Source organism: Peromyscus maniculatus, chromosome 9 (assembly GCF_049852395.1).
Source record: "Peromyscus maniculatus bairdii isolate BWxNUB_F1_BW_parent chromosome 9, HU_Pman_BW_mat_3.1, whole genome shotgun sequence".
In the NCBI taxonomy this organism is placed as follows: Eukaryota; Metazoa; Chordata; class Mammalia; order Rodentia; family Cricetidae; genus Peromyscus; species Peromyscus maniculatus.
Genome location: NC_134860.1, coordinates 113,123,985 through 113,142,922, shown reverse-complemented (window position 1 = coordinate 113,142,922; position 18,938 = coordinate 113,123,985). Strand labels below are relative to the sequence as shown.

Below are 18,938 nucleotides of genomic sequence, written 5' to 3'. Positions count from 1 at the left end.
AATGATTTTCAAAATATCTTCTTTCACTTATTCAGAATATATTCATGCATTAGTAAGGATTTATTATCTTTTGTTCCATGGGTATAAGGATGCACAAACATGGAGACTCTCTTCAGAAATTTGTGGTCTGAGAAGAAATACAGAATACACAGATGCAGGTGTTAGAGAGATGGCTCAATGGTCTGAACCACTTTCTGCTCTTGCAAAGGACCAGAATTCAGTTTCCCATACCATGTCAGGAGGCTCACACATGCCTAGAAGTTAAGCTCTAGGGGAACCCATGCCCATGACCTCGAGAGCCACATGTATACACATGCCCATATCCACACAAAGACACACATAAAAATAAAAACAACATGAATAAGACATCATTTTAAGGAGTTCGAGATCAGCCTGGTCTACAGGAGACCCTGTCTCAGAAACAAAACAAATAAACAACAAATACTTAAAAAAAATAGACAGGCAAATACCTCATCTTGATATTTATATACACAGTATCAGGTTAGTAGTGGAGGTAGGGAGGCTTTCACATGAAGAGATGAGAACTCACTCTAAAGCCTTTGAATGCTGTCATCCGCATACTGTGCCTGGGTTGGTGGCAGCCCCTCACCTGCTCCGTGGATCCATTCTTAGCCCTGCAGTTTGGGAAGGTTTGCTGGGCATTCTGATCTCACACTGTTCAGAAGCATGACAAGGCCCCTTACTATTGATTTGATAGTTAACATCATCGGTCCCCAGTGCATAGTGTGAGCAAAATCCTCTGATTCTGTGTCCTATCTGCTGAATCTCCCCTATCTCTAATTATCAGAGTTCTGTGACCTTGGCTATCCACATCCCAACCAATGCCTGTTCTCTCCAGTGCCAGACTGTCTCGATTCCTATCAGAGACCTTCACGTCATCTCTGACACTGAACTGCACATTCTTCTTAAATGCTCCCTAAGAACTTCTTCCCTCATGTGTTTCCCCACCACACTTCATCCTCCTTTCCTGATTATTTGTCAACCCTTTAGGGGCTGATGCTTGCTTGGCCAATAGCACAGATAATACTGAGAAAGAAAAAAGTGTTCAGTGAATTAATTCATGATAGAATGATGATGGGAAGACAAAGGGTTAACTCCCATGAAGAAATAACTGGTGCTGAATTATATATAAAGAAGTCATTAGTGACTTTAATTAGAGTTCAAAATTATACATGAAATCCATGCCACATCATTCCCTAATGGGTACCATAATATATTTAGATTTTAGAAAAACATGATTACAGAATGTATTTTTTAACAAGAAAGAAGTATTAATTACTCTGAAAGTGTTATGATATAAAATCTATGTTATTTTGCAAATTTATAACCAGAGAACTAAAATTAATGTTATGTTATTTAATATGTAAACATAATTGTTCATATTACATAACAAAGAAATATTAGAGCTATAAGGAAATTAAAAGAAGTCAAACATAATCAAAATCACCCTCAAGCAGTTAACACTCACTTAATGCATCTCTAAAATTGAGATATGACACATCAATCTAGAAAATTACACATGTTCTGAGCTTCACATCCCAACTTAACAGTTAGGATGTAGTAATTACATTTGGCTTATTAATTTTCACTCAAAATAGCACACTAAGGTAGTGTAAAATATTCCAACTAGGTTTCCACTAGGTGAAAAAACAAAGGTTATTTATGTAATTCACAAATATGTATAATTATTGATAAAACTGTACTTGTCAAATTTGCATTTTAAGTCAGTTTTGGTTTTACATATAAACATATTTACATTCATTTGGCTTCCAGATAATAGTGTTGATTAAAATTAACATCAATGTTTCTAATTCATTAGAAGATCTTGTTTCCAGTGTTAATTAAGATGTGTCTCAGAATCATGTACATTATACTCTTATCCATTCGTGGAATTCAGAACATTTTCATTAAATGTTTCATGTATGGAAGCATTATAGTAAGGAAGGTAGAGCTGTTGTTCTAAAGCCATATTGGAAATAATGATTACCATTATGCTCATTAATATGAGTTTCTGTCTTCTTCCCCCGGAGATGTTGAGTCAGTATTTAGGGCTACAATTTTACAGTCTGCCTATTGGACCAACACAAAGGAAACTCTGAAGTACATTACTCTAGTGGGTATTTTTCTTGTAGCTGTGATGATACATACCTGACAAAAAGCGATTTGAGTAAGGAAGACTTTTATTTCAATAGGGAAGCTATGGTGGCAGAGGCCGCCTCTCACATTGCAGTTACACTCAAGAAGGGAGAGCAATGGCCGCTGTTGGTCAACTTACTTTCTCTCATTTATGTAGTACTGCACCCCAGTCCAGGGGTGGGATGGTGCTACCCACAGTTAGGATGGGACTTTCCCTTTTAATTAACCTGATCTAAATGAGCCCTCATGAACAGGCTTTACAACTGTTCTGCTAAGTTACTCCAAGTCCTGTCAAGATGCCAATCAACACAACACATAGCAGTTATAAATACCATGACCAAAAGTTAGATGTAGAGTTTCCCGTAAAGACATCAATATCGCCGGGTGGTGGTGGTGCACGCCTTTAATCCCAGCACTTGGGAGGCAGAGGCAGGTGGATCTCTGTGAGTTCGAGGCCAGCCTGGTCTCCAAAGCGAGTTCCAGGAAAGGCGCAAAGCTACACAGAGAAACCCTGTCTTGAAAAACCAAAAAAAAAAAAAAAAAAAAAAAAAGACATCAATATCTATAATACCTATTACAACTAATACATGAGGGTGTGCTTTTGAGTTAGTCATGGGAAGCAATGAGATTTTTGATTTTGGGATTAGGAATGAAACATACTTCTTATATACCTGGCAAATATATAGGATGTTGGAGAGTACTTGAATGTATTTTATAAAGTAAACTCATACACTCTAAACAGGGATGCCCTGGAATTAGTAATAGAGGAAGAAAGAAACTTGAAATTTATTTAAAGAACCAACTACATTTTGTACTTTAAACATTAGTTCTTTTTGCTTTTTATTCATGTATTTATTAATCAGTTGTCCTAACTAGGTTTTTGCCAGCCTGGACAATGGGCTCTATGGAAAACTCAATAGCTTCTCTCAGTGGTCAGTCTTCACAGAGACACTTCACATACCAGTGTCATTGACAGATCTTGGTTCCCATCCAGTTTAAACAAAAGACTAACTGATTCCAGGGCTAATTCCCTGGGTTCTGTTCCCTCAACAGACAACCAGTTCTCCTTGTACTCTGTTCAGTGTCTCCAACCATGAATGAGTTATTTCATCTGATACTTATATGATAATTTTCATTTGGAATTTGGGAAGAAATTGTAAAACAAATTTTAATCTCACAATAGGATACATACTTACAGAGAGAAAATTTGTTTGTTACCCATAAAAACTAGAAGGAATCACATAGATTTTCAAATAATAAATATGTGTTGATTCTAATTTTACTATTAACACATGCTATACCAGACAAAGTCCACACTGGGAAACAGAAGTTACTTAAGATATAAATTAATACAGGATTTGTCATATAGATATTTAGGGTTAATTGAATAAAATTTGAATGCTTCACTGCTCTTTCTAATAGGGCCTGAAAAATAAAGGAAAAGAAGGACAAACAGGCTCTAGGGAGTTATCGGGAGGTGTAGATCTGAGGGTGCAGCCATATTCAGATAGCCTTTGAAAGAGACACCATGGTATATGTGCTCAGAATGGCAAGAGGCAAGCTCACTCTGGACAGGCCTTTTTCAGGAATATCACGCAAATACACCTCGAACGCACGTGTATCTTCTCCTATTTTCTTGACAGTATCACAACTAAAGACTGTCTTCAAAGACCAGAGAAGCATCCATAAGATATAGTCAAAAATTTAAAAACCCTACCTCAATGGTGAGATGGCAAGAGTCTTGTACCCAGTAGCATTTCTGTCAGGAAGAAGTGTGGAGGAAGAGACACTGTTCCTAGGAGAAAGAGTCCGGTCTGGACTCAAAGCCAATCCACCTAGAAACAGGGCATCTTTTCCCTTCTTTCTTTCTTTCTTTCTTTCTTTCTTTCTTTCTTTCTTTCTTTCTTTCTTTCTTTCTTTCTTTCTTTATTTATTTATTTATTTATTTATTTATTTATTTTTGTTGTTGTTGTTGTTTTGAGACAGGGTTTCGCTGTGTAGTTTTGGTGCCTGTCCTGGATCTCACTCAGTAAGATCAGCCTGGCCTCACATTCACAGAGATCCGCCTGGCTCTGCCTCCCGAGTGCTGGGATTGTGTGCGCCACCACTGCCCTGCCCAGCTTTCCCTTCTCCTTTTCAATCTCCATTTAGGGCATACAATAATATATGAGCTTGAAAAATAATTTAGGCAATATAACTTTCATATCTCACTGAGTTTGAGAACTTAGTTGAAGACGCTGGAAAATGTAGTTTGCTTAGTTACAAACAATTCAGGGAGAATACATTGGTTGTGTGGGGCAGTAAAATAAGTAAATAAATACCATAAGAGCCATAAGAATCTTCTGATGTTTTAAAAGATGTATTTTATGAGAGATAGTAAGTATGCCCACACATTTCACTACTAACTAAGCCTGGCCCTGCTTACCTTCCCAAATTAGAAGAGGTAGGGTGTGTTCAAGAGGAATGTACCCAACATACATTATGTACTCATATGAGGATCTCCTTATGTAGCACAGTATTATATAACATATACATTTTCAATTTAAACTAAAGAATGTGAAGGGGATCCAAATATCTGGAATAACTGAAACTATCTTCCTGACATGACTAGTAACTAACAGATGTCCTTCAGCTGTGTATAGGCTGATATATGAAATAATATTTGAAAAACTCTATTTGAAATAATAGTTTCAATTGGAATGTATGGACTCCAAATCCACAGCAGAGGAGCAACAATGATATTCACTATGTGTTTAGGCCAGAGAAATCAAGGTTGTGGATTAATAAAGTGGAAGCGGGTATAGGAGTGAGTATTTCCAAATAAAGGATCAGCAGTAAACACAATGGATCTTATTTGCTATAGAGACTAAAAGACAGAAAGGATCACAGAAAAACTCTCTAGTTTCTGGCTTTGGACAAAGTGGAATCGTCATCTATCAACTTAAAAGTAAGTGAAAATTTAAAAAAATGCACTGAGGAGAAAGTAAGTTTCATGTTCGACTTATCAATTTGTTGTCTACACATCACTGATGCTTCCATTATTTGTGCCTTCTGCCTTGACTATATGGATTTTCTTTACAGTTGAGTAAATTCATTATCATATATATCATATATAGCGCATATATATTCTTGTACACTCTGGAACCTCTGGCTACTCCCCACTGCCACTCTCATTCTGCCGTCAAGAGGAGGCAGGGCCCAGGACGAGAGTGAAGACGGTGGTGTACGAAATTCGTGCTTGTATTTTAAGCATCTTCTTTTGTAAATGTCCTTGGTAGAAAGCGTTTAATCCCACTTCCCACCTTTCTTTGATCCTGTGTGAAAGTCTACCTCAACTTTAATTTTCAGAATGTGATGCATAAAGGGTAAAAACTCATAGACTTGATGATTTTCTTCCATTTATCCCAATACCTCACATTCTCCCTCTTTTTATCACTTCATATTATAACATTTACTTAGCACATCTTTCTCTCCTAGACCTTGAGCACTTTAAAGCCATGAAGGCCACATGTATGTTTAAAAAATACGTTAGAAACAGCAGAAAAAAAAGGCTTATCCACATGCTTAAATTGTTTTGTATATGCACATAGTAGTGTATATATAATGAGATATTTTGAATCAAAAATAAAATGTTTAAAAGAAGTAAAAAAAAGGGGGCAATTTATAAAACAGGCCACACAAAAACATTCAGTAAACAAAGAAAGTGATGGTGAGATTCATCAGCTGTAAGCAGCTAAGTTATCATGACTAAGACAGCTTTAACATTCTTAGCAATTATACCAAACTCTAAATGCCTTCTGTGTTTCCCCAAGACTATGAGCTCCTGAACTTTCTTTTCATAGTAATATAGATTTTTAGAAAGCTTATTAGTGTAAATTCTTACTATCAGAGGCATGGAAATATTCTCCCACCTTTGTGCCAGCTTTAGAAGTGAGGGCTATCTTCTACAAGGAGCTGGGCATAGTCTGTAAGAAATCTAGTAAAAAAGAAAACTATTCTTTTATGTCCCATGCTTGGTAGATGGCTCAAAGCCGAGCATTCATTATCATTAACAAGGACAGATGACACACCTAGTCATGTTAGTCAGCTTCACCACAGTGACATCCCGACCTCAACTTTTCTCCAAAAGGCTCAGTATTTTCCTATTTCTCATTGTAATAAAACTGATCTCAGTTTCTCTCTCCTACTGTAATAGAATTAATAGTGCTCCAAAACAAATAATTTAACATTTCAAAGTGAGTGTGAGGTATTAGGAAAAAACACAATTTACCAAATAAAAATGGGAGTCAAAATTAGAAAATTTTAGAGCTTGAGAGCTAAAGCGTGAAAAATAAATTAGTTTAAAAATAAACAATATAACACATAAATATTGTAAACATAAAGATAGCTCAGTAACAGTGCCATAAGATAAATCAGGGGGCCAAAGAGCTGAATTGTAACAACCAGCAGAACTGGAGGGGCAGGGTAGCTGAGTTTGAAAGTAGATTAAAAGGATTTGGGAAGATATTAAAACTAAACAAGAGAAATTCAACAAATATATAGCAGCAGTTCCCAAAGAAAAAAGTCAAGAGTAGAGAACAAATTATTTAAAGACAAAGTTTCAATAAGAAGCCTCTGAGAAAATATTTAACAGTAGAGATTGAACAAGTACACTCGGCACCTGAGAATGTGAGCCCAGAACTACCAATACAAAAGTGAAATTACTGCGCATTAAAGAGAGAACGAATTGCTGGACACTAGAAGTGAAAAGAATGGAAAGATACTGAAGTTATCCTCATCCATTTTACCATCAAAACGTTCTGTCAAAATAAAATGTAAAGCTTATGAAGAAATGCAAGAAGAGAGAATGGGAGCCAATATGCTTATATTAGACAAAATTAGTTTTTTTTTTTATTATAAAGAGCAGGAGGGCTTTGAATCATGGAAGGATTTGTGAGGTGTTCTGTCAGAGATCTTCTTAAGGAGTGAAGTAGAGCCTAATTGAGATCATAACTGGTGCTGAGAAATATATAATTAATAGAGAATAAACTAGAGTTAGGTGATAGATATGATGTGAACTGAAAATATCTACATCTGTCTCTATTAACCAAGTATGTATATTATAACTATCAATTCGGGAGAGAATACAGGTAGTCAAGCACTCAATTTCTTAACTGAAGTTAGTAATATTCATAGGCACATGTGCTTTTTGTGGTGCTATAATTATTCTGATAATTTAGTATACTTGTGTAATAAAACAATTGGTAAATATATTTGTTTACAGTATCACTCTGTCCTTAATTTCCATCTCAAGTAGACAGTAGCCATGAAATACCACTTCCCAATAAATGGTTGAAAACTTACATAAAAGTATCTGATTGTATGTCTGCAACCATGATACCCAGGTTACACTTGATGTGTCTTGCTAAAGGGTAAAACCACCTTGAGTAAAGATTTCATAAGTAATATAAAAAATTTAAAAATAAAAAACAAGCTCCAAATGGAAAAATATTTTGGAAAGTATGAGATGATCTGAACTCTGGAAAGAGAAGGATTACATGTTTCAAACTATTTCTTGACAAAATTTCAATATATATATATATATATATGTATATATATATATATATATATATATATACATATATATATATATATATATATATATATATGTCACCTACTGAAGAAGGCAGAGAGCAAAACCAACTTGTCGTTTTAGAAAAGACAAAGTCAAGAATGTATGCTGCCTGTCCAAGGAGCTATGTAGGTCACTGTAGTAATCTGCTTTCTGTTACTCTAAGGAAACACCAGGAGCTGAATTATGTCTAAGTTGAAGGAACTTATGAATTGCATAGCTTAAAGTTAAAAAGCATGGTTCCAACATTAGGGTCTTCAAGGCAGTAGGAATCACAATAATGTGTGTGTGTGTGTGTGTGTGTGTGTGTGTGTGTGTGTGTGTGTACATGTGCATGTGTATGTGTGATGAAGCATCACATGATAGACAGGAAGTCAGAAAGTGCCTGAGGGGCAAGGCCGAGGCTTTTATCATAACGTACTCTTAGAGAAATAACCTGTGAATCTTACAAGCACTGCTTTAATATTATCTAAGGACTGTTGTTCTAATCTTAGATGCTGTTATAATAAAAAACCCAGAGCCAGATATTGGGATGAAAGCTGAAAGATCAGAGAAGCGGAGCAAGCCACAGCCAACCTCACCTTGCCAACTCCTCAGCTGATCCTGTTTCCACAAATCCTCAGACTGAAAGCCTTCGAGTCCTCACCAGAAAGAATGTTAGCTCAACTGCTTTAGTTACTCTTTCCTTATATACATTTCTCCACCATGTGGTCACTTCCTGGGATTAAAGGCGTGTGTGCTTCCCAGTACTGGGATTAAAGATGTGTGCCACTACTGCCTGGCTCTTTTTCCAGTGTGGCCTTGAACTCACAGAGATCCAGGCCAGATATCTGCCTCCCAAGTGATAGGATTAAGGGTGTGTGCCACCACTGTCTGACCCCTATGTCTAATCTAGTGGCTGGCTCTGTCCTCTGATCCCCAGGCAAGTTTATTAGGGTACACAATATATCGATACAAAGGATAGTGCTTCTAATGACCTAAAGACCTCCATCTAGGTCCCAAAATTTTGATAAAGATGTTATTATTTATTTCATATGTATATGTACCTTCATAGATTTAGGTGTATACCATGTGAGTACAGGTGCCTGTGGAGGCCAGTGTTTCAGATGCGCTGGAATTGCAATTATAAGCCATTGTGAGCTGCAATACGTGAGTTCTGGGAACTCAGAAGGGAGGCACATTAAGAGAAAGGCTCTTAATTGGTCTCTAAGTCTATTTCTGGGACCAGAAGGAACCATAGATACAAAGTCATACATATCCTCATCTCTGTGTAACTGATGTAAATTGAGTTTGATTAAATTCTCTTTTCTTTATTGTCAACTGATTGAAGTGCAGAAACACTTTCACATGCTTTAATATTTTTTCTTTGAGTGGGTGGATGTGGGGAAGAGTAGACCCTATTGTTAAGCAGTCTATAGATCCAGTCACTTTATCTTTAAAATGATGTAGCTTGGACAGTTGCTGTGTTATGGCCATCCAGGCACAGTATAACTATATACAAAGCAGGTGGTGAATGTCCTATTAAAGACATGCTTCATCTTTTTGTACATATTTATTTATGTTCCTAACCAGCACATTGCAGTGCCGCCAAAGTCCTGCACAGCCACAGAAAATCATCCAAAATCCTGTGAGACTCCTTCTCTGTTTCCCATACTAAATCAAACCATCAGAGCTGTTACTACAACCCATTGTACAACTTGTGCACATTTTAACCTTGCATGCCAGTTGCTTCTTTGTGAATGTACCTGCTGCTCCTGCCAGGCAGCCTTCCTTCTCTGATGTCACGTGTTGGAAGGAAATCATTCATTTACCCACTCAGAGCCACTCACTCATCACTATTGCCATCAAATAATTATTTTTCTTCCTAGTGACCTTTTCCTGTTTCCTTCACAGACTCACTCTTTTTTCTGAGCACATACAAAACTTTGATTTATCTCGGCTGATATTTAAGGTGTGCATCGAAATCCACAGTTAATAAACAGACCATTTCTATTGGGATGCCAGAAGTCATAATTCAAGAGGGAAGTCTTCTTGGAGCAAGAGAACCAAGAACTTCACGTCCTGAGAACAGATAGGCATGACTCTTTTGATATTTGACAGTAAGCACAAGTCCTCAAAGCAAACTAAGACTGAAACTAACATTTGTATAAAATGATGCATCATTGTAGCTCCTAAAGGCCTTGTTCACACTGCTTTCTTGGAAGGAACATGCATAAATACTGACAGAATTTTTAAATTACTTTTACTTTACCAGGTAATGATTCTGGATACTGGAAGAACTGTAATTCACAGACTGTATTTTCTCCTCAAGTGTGATCTTGGAATGCAAGCAACAGCATCACCTGGGGCTCTCCCTGGGCCTCCTGACTGTGCTTTCCTCCTTAGCAGATTATTCAAGAAGTTTGTATAATAAATTTGAGATGCTCTGGGATCAAATTGTATTCTCTTTAATTTTATGATTAATTCTGCTTAGTGAGCATTTAATTATTTGGTAAATGCTCTGAATCACCCTTTCCACATATTATATGAAAAGAAGTCCATAAGGAACCAATTACATACCTAACTTGACTTAACATTACGCACTTTGGCAAGTTCTCTAAGAGAAGAAAATATTGCAATTTTATACCTTGTTAATTTGAAATAAAAAGATAATAGAACACAGGGTTGTTTGTTTCTGTTTGTTTATTTATTTATTTATGGTAAATAGATGAGCTCAATTAAGTTGAAATAAAATGTATCTAGGGATATTTTTCTTGAATTTTAATTTGTATGTCCTTTATAAATATGTTCAGTATTATACTATTCTGAAAAGGCATGAATTCTTTATTTTATATTTCTCTGATGTGATGTAGTAAGTTATGAGATATTACTGAATTACTGGTTCCTATGGGATGCATGCTAACAGGCTTCCTTAAGTTTTAATTAATGTCTTTACTCTTCACCTCAGAAATTCAACATCATTCAAAGCCAATACAATAAAAATCATCACAAAGGCATTCAAGGACAGACCCTGCCTTTCAATTCTATTATTTAAATTCATGAATACAATATATAATGTTTCAAGAGGATAAAAGATAGTTTTCTGTTACTCATTAAATATCCATATTCCGTTGCATACAATCTTGTTAACACAATAGCTAGTATTCAAGATGAGTCTCAATTATTTATAAACCAAAATGGAACATTGTAATCAGAATAATATTCATAGTGATCACATATTAATTAAAACCTAGTTATATTAGATATATATCTTATTTATCATCATTATAATTTTTATAAGTAAAAGCTGAACTAGCTAGTAATATTAAATGAACTTTGAAAAAGAGAATTTCTTTATAAAAATTCAAAATTTTTATTGTGCAAAGCTTCTTCCGACCTCAAATTCGGCAATTGTAATAGGTAGATTCAAGTACATAGTCATTATTCAAGGTTACCATATCTCAAAAATTAATCCAATAACCTCAACAAGAGGTTTACTTCTGCTTAAATGAAATAAATAAGCAATTCAATTATTTACACTACACTTTTCTTATTTTTTCAAGATTTACTACTCTGTTGCTTTTAACCATCTACAAGACAGAATCCATACATTTTAGCTGAACAAATTCAGTAATATTTTAATTTTATAAACAATATAAGTGTTCTAACATATTTGGAACTAACTTAATGGTGTTCAAATATTATGTGCATCTACTACCTAAAATGACCTAGATTGGAGAGGAGAAAATTCATTAGCTCTGTAATGGAAAATGACACTTGATCTTTGTTCAAAGCCTGAGAAATAACAGTCAATGGAAATGTCCATGACATTATTTTTATAGTAGCATTAATTCATAGTTCTCATAGCTCTGAAAACAAAACTCAGGTCATATTGTTTGAGCTCTCCCTAATGTCTACTGCTGGCTGAGATCTTGAAGCAATGCTGATTTATGTGAAAAAAGATAGGAGGAAGCCAAGAATTTTCACCCACTCCACAATCCTTCGTCACAAAGGAAATTAGTATCTTTTCTTAATTAAGTAACAAAGGGCCATCTTTATTTCACTATGTATCTGGATTTTGACAGTCTCTTCCAAGGTTATCTTACCTCCATGATATAGAATCATTTGTTTGAAGCTGATATACGGATTCTAAGTGAGGTATCAAAGACACAGTATAAACAATAGCTCTATCCATCTAGAAAGTGGATTCTTTTTATAGAAAAGCCTTGGATGGCTGAACAGAATACTCAGGAAGGCCCAGGATCCCAAAGAGTACCTTGTTACTATGAGTGTTCCAGTCAGCGTGAACTGCTGTCATGACAGGTAGCCAAGGATTCCAACACAGCCACCAGAAACACGACTGGCACAGACACTGAATGGGCACTGATGCCTTTTACACATTTTCCAGTGAAAATGAAACTAAAAAGAAAACTCTGCTGAAAATGCTAAATAATATTGTTTAAGAAGAATTAACAAGTATTACAGTTTATTGACAGAGAAACTTGAAGTTGTAAAAATCACACTATATTTCTTAATGTCTGTCATCTAAATGAACTTGAGACCAAATTCATTTTGTCTGATATTGTTACTTCGAACCACCTTATCAAAATGAACTTGCTCATTGTTAACAAATGCATATCATATAAGAACTACAATGGAGTTTCAAAATCACTCAGCTCATAGTTTCCCTATACCCTGTTGTCAAATGGCACACTAATTTACAATATCAGCATTAGAGATGAAGAAGAACAGTCAAGTTAATGAAGAGACATTGGTTTAGTGATAAGTTTGTCAAACATACAAAGAAAGGAAGAACTCGATTGTGCCATCAGCATGTATGTCCTGCTTGAGTTCTCCATGTAAAAGGACCTCAGTGTAGGTGGTTAGAGTCAGGCAAAGTTAAGATTCAAAGAAGCTACTCCTACAATTTGAGATTCTAAGTGAATATCCAAATATATGTAACACATTCAAATGTAGAAAACTTTCCTGTGACATGAGATTATTTCAAAACCATTCTGATGAAATGAGAAAATATTTTAAATCCCTAGTACTGAAAACTGTGCAGCATAGATGGCTTCTTATTATAAGTAACAATTAAGTTTTTATTTAATAGGAATCCACAGGCAGGATTACAAAAAAGAAATACTTTGTAAAATATAACACAGTTGGGGCTGAAGCGAAAGCTAGTTAGGAAAGAACATGGACACATCTTCCTCTTGCCCAGAGGGACCATTTGGCTTCCAGCTCCAGTCAGATGGCTCACAGCTGCCTGTAACTCAAACTCCACTGGATCTTATCTGGTCTCCATGGGTACATGCTCTCACAAGTCACTCACATACACTCTCTAACACACATACTCATGTACATACACACACACTAACATACATGCACACACTCATATACACACATGCAAACATACTCACAAACACATACACTAACACACACATACACACACAATTACATATACACACATACTCACAATACACACACACTCACATACACACACTCACACACCCATACACACATCCATTCACACATAAACATGCACACAAATAATACATTTAAAAAATAAACAATTATATTAAATTACTTAATATTATTGGTGATTAAATAAAAATGATGCCTAAATGATAAACAAATATTTTGGTGCTAAAACATTACATTTTTGAATCATATAGTTCTCTGCATTGCCTGAAGTAGACATGTGTAGAAATAGAAAAGAGTGCAATTAGAAAAATGTTTTTAAGCTTTGTAAATTTGCATATATGGAACAGTCATTTAATTTACGTAGCACAATAGCACAGTGTAGTAATATGCTTCTCTCTCTGTATCTCTCTATATATACGTGTGTGTGTGTGTGTGTGTGTGTGTGTGTGTGTGTGTATTTTATAGGACCTTTCAAGAATACAAATAAGCATGACATTTTCAGCTAATAAGGAGTACACATAGAATACACGGAGTATAAAAAACAAATAATGATGCATGCAAAGCTCTAAACATAAGTAACAACCATTGACTATTCTAGAAGATGGTGGTTTCCAGCTCTTACCTTCTGACCAATGAACGAGCCCAAAGTTACAAAAAACAAAATTGCAGTATTTTGAGTGTAGCCCACACTTCACTGCTATCCTCAATCTTCTTTATTTCAGAAGTCTATCCACGGTGATTTCCTACCCACTTATTAAAAATTGAAAAACAACAGCTATAAACACTTGGAAACAACAGGCAGCCCACTTGGAGAGAACAGACGAGGATGTTTTCTGTGTTTGCCTCGCGTTTCTGACAATCATCTGTATCTAATCTTCCCAGGTTTGACTGGGACTTGCTTACGACAACCTGACCATTGGAGCAGTGATTGAAACGCAGGTTTTGAAGTAACAGATTCTCTCCTGCCACCTTGACATCCAAGTTGAAGAGACGACAGTAGCTGAACATCTTTCACTGGATCTGTTTCTCTCATGAAACAAACCAAATTTTATCTATACTGTGTTCTTGAGATTCTAAATAACTCTAGAATGTGAAAAAAATGCCTTAAAATTCTAATTTGGCCAGCATATGCACAAATATACAGACGGACATATATATGGAGGCAATTTCAATCTAATTCACGTCAGTTGATTATTTTATTTCTGTTTCTGTTTCAGTATTTCTTTCTGGTACATATTTTGATATCTTAGAATCCTGCTAACACTAAAAAAGCTGATTAGCAGAATATATTATATGTTAATATACATACATATGTGTGTATATGACATATGCCTGTATAGGCAATATATATGTATGATATATGAGTAATATATTAATATATATAAAGAGTATATTAGGAAATAAGTGATTTTGAATTGAATGCCATTCTGTCATAATTGCTAAATAAAGAAGAGAATCTTTTAAGTCTTAGTAAAAGTCATTTTATTATTGAAAACCTCTTTTATTTTTTGTGTATAGATCTAAAAAAAACCCAAATAAAAAAATCATACCAACTAGGACAACAGATATCTCTAATTCTGCCAATAGGAGCAGGAAGTGCTCCACCTATGTCCTTTGTTCCATTGCTGCCTACTCACAGCAACTCTCATTTATTTACCTCCCCTGTTAAATACACCAATTACTATGTGTAACAAGCAAACCCATTTCATTATAATTCTTTATATTTTGCATCACTATTGGTTTCTAGCTTTATAAATCAATAAACTTTGCTAATAAAACATGCTTTTTTAAAGGCATGAGAAGCTGACATTTTAATCTTTGGAGCATTATTACTGAGTACTTTTTCTCCCAGCAGAGGATATATGTGATGGGTACAAAGGACTCTTGTGTGCAGAATAGGACATCAGGCCAATCTGCATCTGGGGACTCAATAGTCAGAAACATTACTTCAGTTTAAGCTTCTGTAGAATCAGAGCTGAGGTAATTGAAATCCATCTGCTTGGGCTATATTAACCTTGACTTTTTTTTCTCATTTGATCACTTTTATTGCCCTGTCCCATGAACAAATAAACATGCACGACATTGGAGGATATAGATCCTATTTTCTTCATCTTGTATATAAATACCAAATTGGAACACCATTTGGTAGTTTTTTTTTCAATATTTTTAAATTGTAAGTTGTATATTTTCTGTTTATAGGTGCACATGCATGCACATGAATAGTGTTAGGTATGTGTAGGGGGCATGCGCGCGCGCATGTGTGTGTGTGTGTGTGTGTGTGTGTGTGTGTGTGTGTGTGTGTGTGTACATGGCAGTCAAAGGAAGATGCCAGGCACCAACTGCTCTCCACTTTATGTTTTTTATTTGGCTAGGGTTTCTGCCCAGTGAGTTCCAGAAATCCCTGAACTCCATCTTTCCTGAGCTGGGATTACAGACACAGGCCACTGCACCTGGGTTTTTAGGTGTCTACTAAGGGTCCCAAATTCAGTGAATTTTCATGTTTGTATGGTGGGCACTTTACAGATTGAGCCATCTCCTCAGCCCTGGAAGTTACATCTTTCATATAAATGAATACTTAAACATTCAGAAACATTGATAATTTATAGTCCATATAAACAAAAAGAAAGTCAACATTAGGGAGATTTTTCAAAAGTGAACATTCACAGGATTGAGGACGAGTTTGGGGAGAAGGTTTAACATGGTCAAAACACATTGTATGAAACTCTCAAGTAACTAATAAGACTGCATATTCAGAAGATATGAATCTAATTAGATGATATCAAAAACTAACAGTAAAACCATGTAGGTGGGAACATGCTAATACTATGAAATTTCACATTTTGCTGTTTTGTTGTACTTATTCACCTGGTTCACATTACTTATCAATAATATAAATTGAACAACATGTCCTAAAGGTTGTTTCCTTTAAAATTGTATAATTCTCAAAACTGCCCATCACTCATCAGTTCTTTACAGAAAAGTGTCATTTCCACATAAAGCCACCAGCGCAACATAAGTAAAACCCCAACAACGCACACACTGCATAGTTAAAAACAGGTGCATTTCCTTTGCCAGTTACTCCTGTCTACCTCTGAGTTCATGGCCGTTCCTAACTGACATTTCAAAACCAACCGCTTGAAAACAAAGCCAGATTCTTGCACTCACAGTTTGTGATCTTTAGGGTCCTCTTGACTTCCCCACTTCCCGATCCCCCACAGCCGTCTTCGTCATCACAGTCTCCACTGGACTGCTCCAGCATGCCCCCACCACTGCCTGGCTGAAGCAGCTCCCTCGTGTTGGGTTTGGGTGATCGACCCTGTAACAACTGAACATAGACCACAACAATGTATGTATTAACAACAAATGCGTATTTTCTTACACATTTTAGGCAGAAATTAGGATGATTCTCTTATATGAATTCACTAGTTCAGTGCAGATGCCTTACCAAATCAAATCTTCATCATTTAAAATAATAACTGGAACACTGAAAAATGATGGGCAAAATCTGGTGTCAGCAAAGAGCAACAGTCCACCTATTAACTCTAATGGGAGGGTTTGGATAATGTTTTGGAAAACAAATTTAGGCTTTGTGCTTCTAAGTGCTTTGACTCAAAGACTCTATATTTCTGAATAAGCAAAATCTAACCCCAGTCAATTGCACTGTTATACAGTAGGACCCTCACTGGGAAACCTTGGCTGAATGTCTTGTACTAGATTATAAACTGACAATCCACATTTCTCCAGACATAGAGTGCTATCACTGCAGAACAGAATTCATCAACAAGTATAGCATTTTGGACAGACGTATGTGCAGAATCATTTAACATTCCTCAAGTTAGGCATCTAGTCCAATGCAGGGTAGATTTAAAGCCCAACTTACATTTCTGCAATGATTATTTTTTTTAACTCCAAAGTTCTTAATTCTCATGAATTTCATTTACTCTTTTTGTTTTGTTTGTTTTTTTCGAGACAGGGTTTTTCTGTAGTTTTGGTACCTGTCCTGGATCTCGCGCGGTAGCTCAGGTTTGCCTCAAACTCACAGAGATCCACCTGGCTCTGCCTCCTGAGTGCTGGGATTAAAGGTGTGCACCACCACTGCCCAGCAAATTTCATTTACTCTTAAGAGCAAAATAAATGCAATAGTCGTTTTCCTTACAGACTAGAAAAGCTAGTAATATTTTGAATAATATCAAATATGTTGGGACTTCTTTCTAACAAGGTGATGATATGAATAGCAGAATATTTCACTTAAAGGTAAGACATAAAAATAATCCTAGATGTGGCATTTACTTCTTTAAGGCAATTTTGAGGTGCATATGAATAAACATAAGAGAATGGGACACTGATGTTATAAACCTCTGTTGTCCACTTAATGGGCATTTAAAGTATGTTTCTTTCCAAAGGACTGAGGAGAGGAACTTCAGTGGCATTAATAAACAGATAATAGTGAGACATTCATCTGAATGACAGCATCTGTGGTGGTATTTTGTCACCAAAATATTGTGTACCTTAATAAACTTATCTGGGGTCAGAGAACAGACAGCCACTAGATACAAAGGCTAGAAAATGGTGGCACTCACACCTTTAATCCTAGCATTCCAGAGATAGAAATCCCTCTGGATCTCTGTGAGTTCAAGGCCACATTGGAAATAGCCAAGCATGGTGACACACACCTTTAATCCCAGAAAGCCAGCCTTTAATCCCAGGGAGTGGTGGTAGAAAGTAGAAAGATATATAAGGCGTGAGGACCAGAAACTAGAGGCTTTTAGCTGGTTAAGCATGTGGCTGGTTAAGCATGTGGCTGGTTAAGCTTTCAGGCTATGGAGCAACACAGTTCAGCTGGGATTCATTCTGGATGAGGACTCAGAGGCCTCAAGGCTGAGGAGACAAGACCAGCTGAGGAACTGGTGAGGTGAGATAGCTGTGGCTTGTTCTGTCTCTCTGATCTACCAGCATGGACCCCAATACTTGCCTCAGGTTTGATTTTATTAATAAGAACTTTTAAGAATCCTGCTACATCTGGCGCCCAACGTTTGTGTTACAAATTCATGAAAAAGCTGTTTGCCTGTGGCCTTGTGAGCCCCAGCTCAGGCCCAAGCTACACTCAGCCGGTTGTGGTGGCGCACGCCAGTAGTATTTGCTGAAGGAGACAGAGGCAGGAGGATCCCGAGTTTGAGGCCGGCCTAGGAGGCTTGGGAGAAGCTTTGGCCCAGACTGAACCACAAACAGTGGTGGAACAATGGAAGCAGTGGCTACTGCTCCACGTTGCCAGCTCCTTCTCATCGTGTTGGTGACTGCTGTGATGCTGCTACCTGGAACAAAGGGTTTACTGCTGCTGGTTCAGAGAAGAATTGCCAGGACCATTGTGTTACAAGAAAGCATCGGCAAAGGTCAGTTTGGAAAATTTTGGCAAGACAAATGGTGGGGAAAAATTGCTGTGAAGATTTTCTGTTCTATGGAAGAATGTTCATGGTTCCGAGAGACAGACATTTATCAGACTGTGATTGCTCCAAACCACAGAGGAGGCAAAAAAAAAAAAAAAAAAAAAAAAAAAAGTCTGCAGGAAACCATGACCATGCCTAACAGTGACTTTGCAATCTTCAAAAAGATGACAGGATCCTACAACGATGATTGCACATGGACTATGATAAAGCCATTAGGCCGATTAACACCATGGAAAAATCGACTTTGGACTACAAACTGGTCAGAACAATTTCGAGAGGACTAGTTGAGATGATCCAGCCTGACAGACTACTCAAACAAG

General features: G+C 36.5%; 1 protein-coding gene across 2 annotated transcripts in view; it reads right to left on the bottom strand.

Moving 5' to 3' along the window:
• The window catches only part of Gpc5 (glypican 5), a 1,351,527-nt gene that overhangs the window by 677,741 nt on the left and 654,848 nt on the right, over window positions 1-18,938 (bottom strand). For both annotated transcript variants that reach the window (XM_042285375.2, XM_042285376.2), the window contains exon 7: window positions 16,340-16,499. In XM_042285375.2, the coding sequence (XP_042141309.1) occupies window positions 16,340-16,499 (160 nt within the window). The remainder of the gene's footprint in view (window positions 1-16,339; window positions 16,500-18,938) is intronic.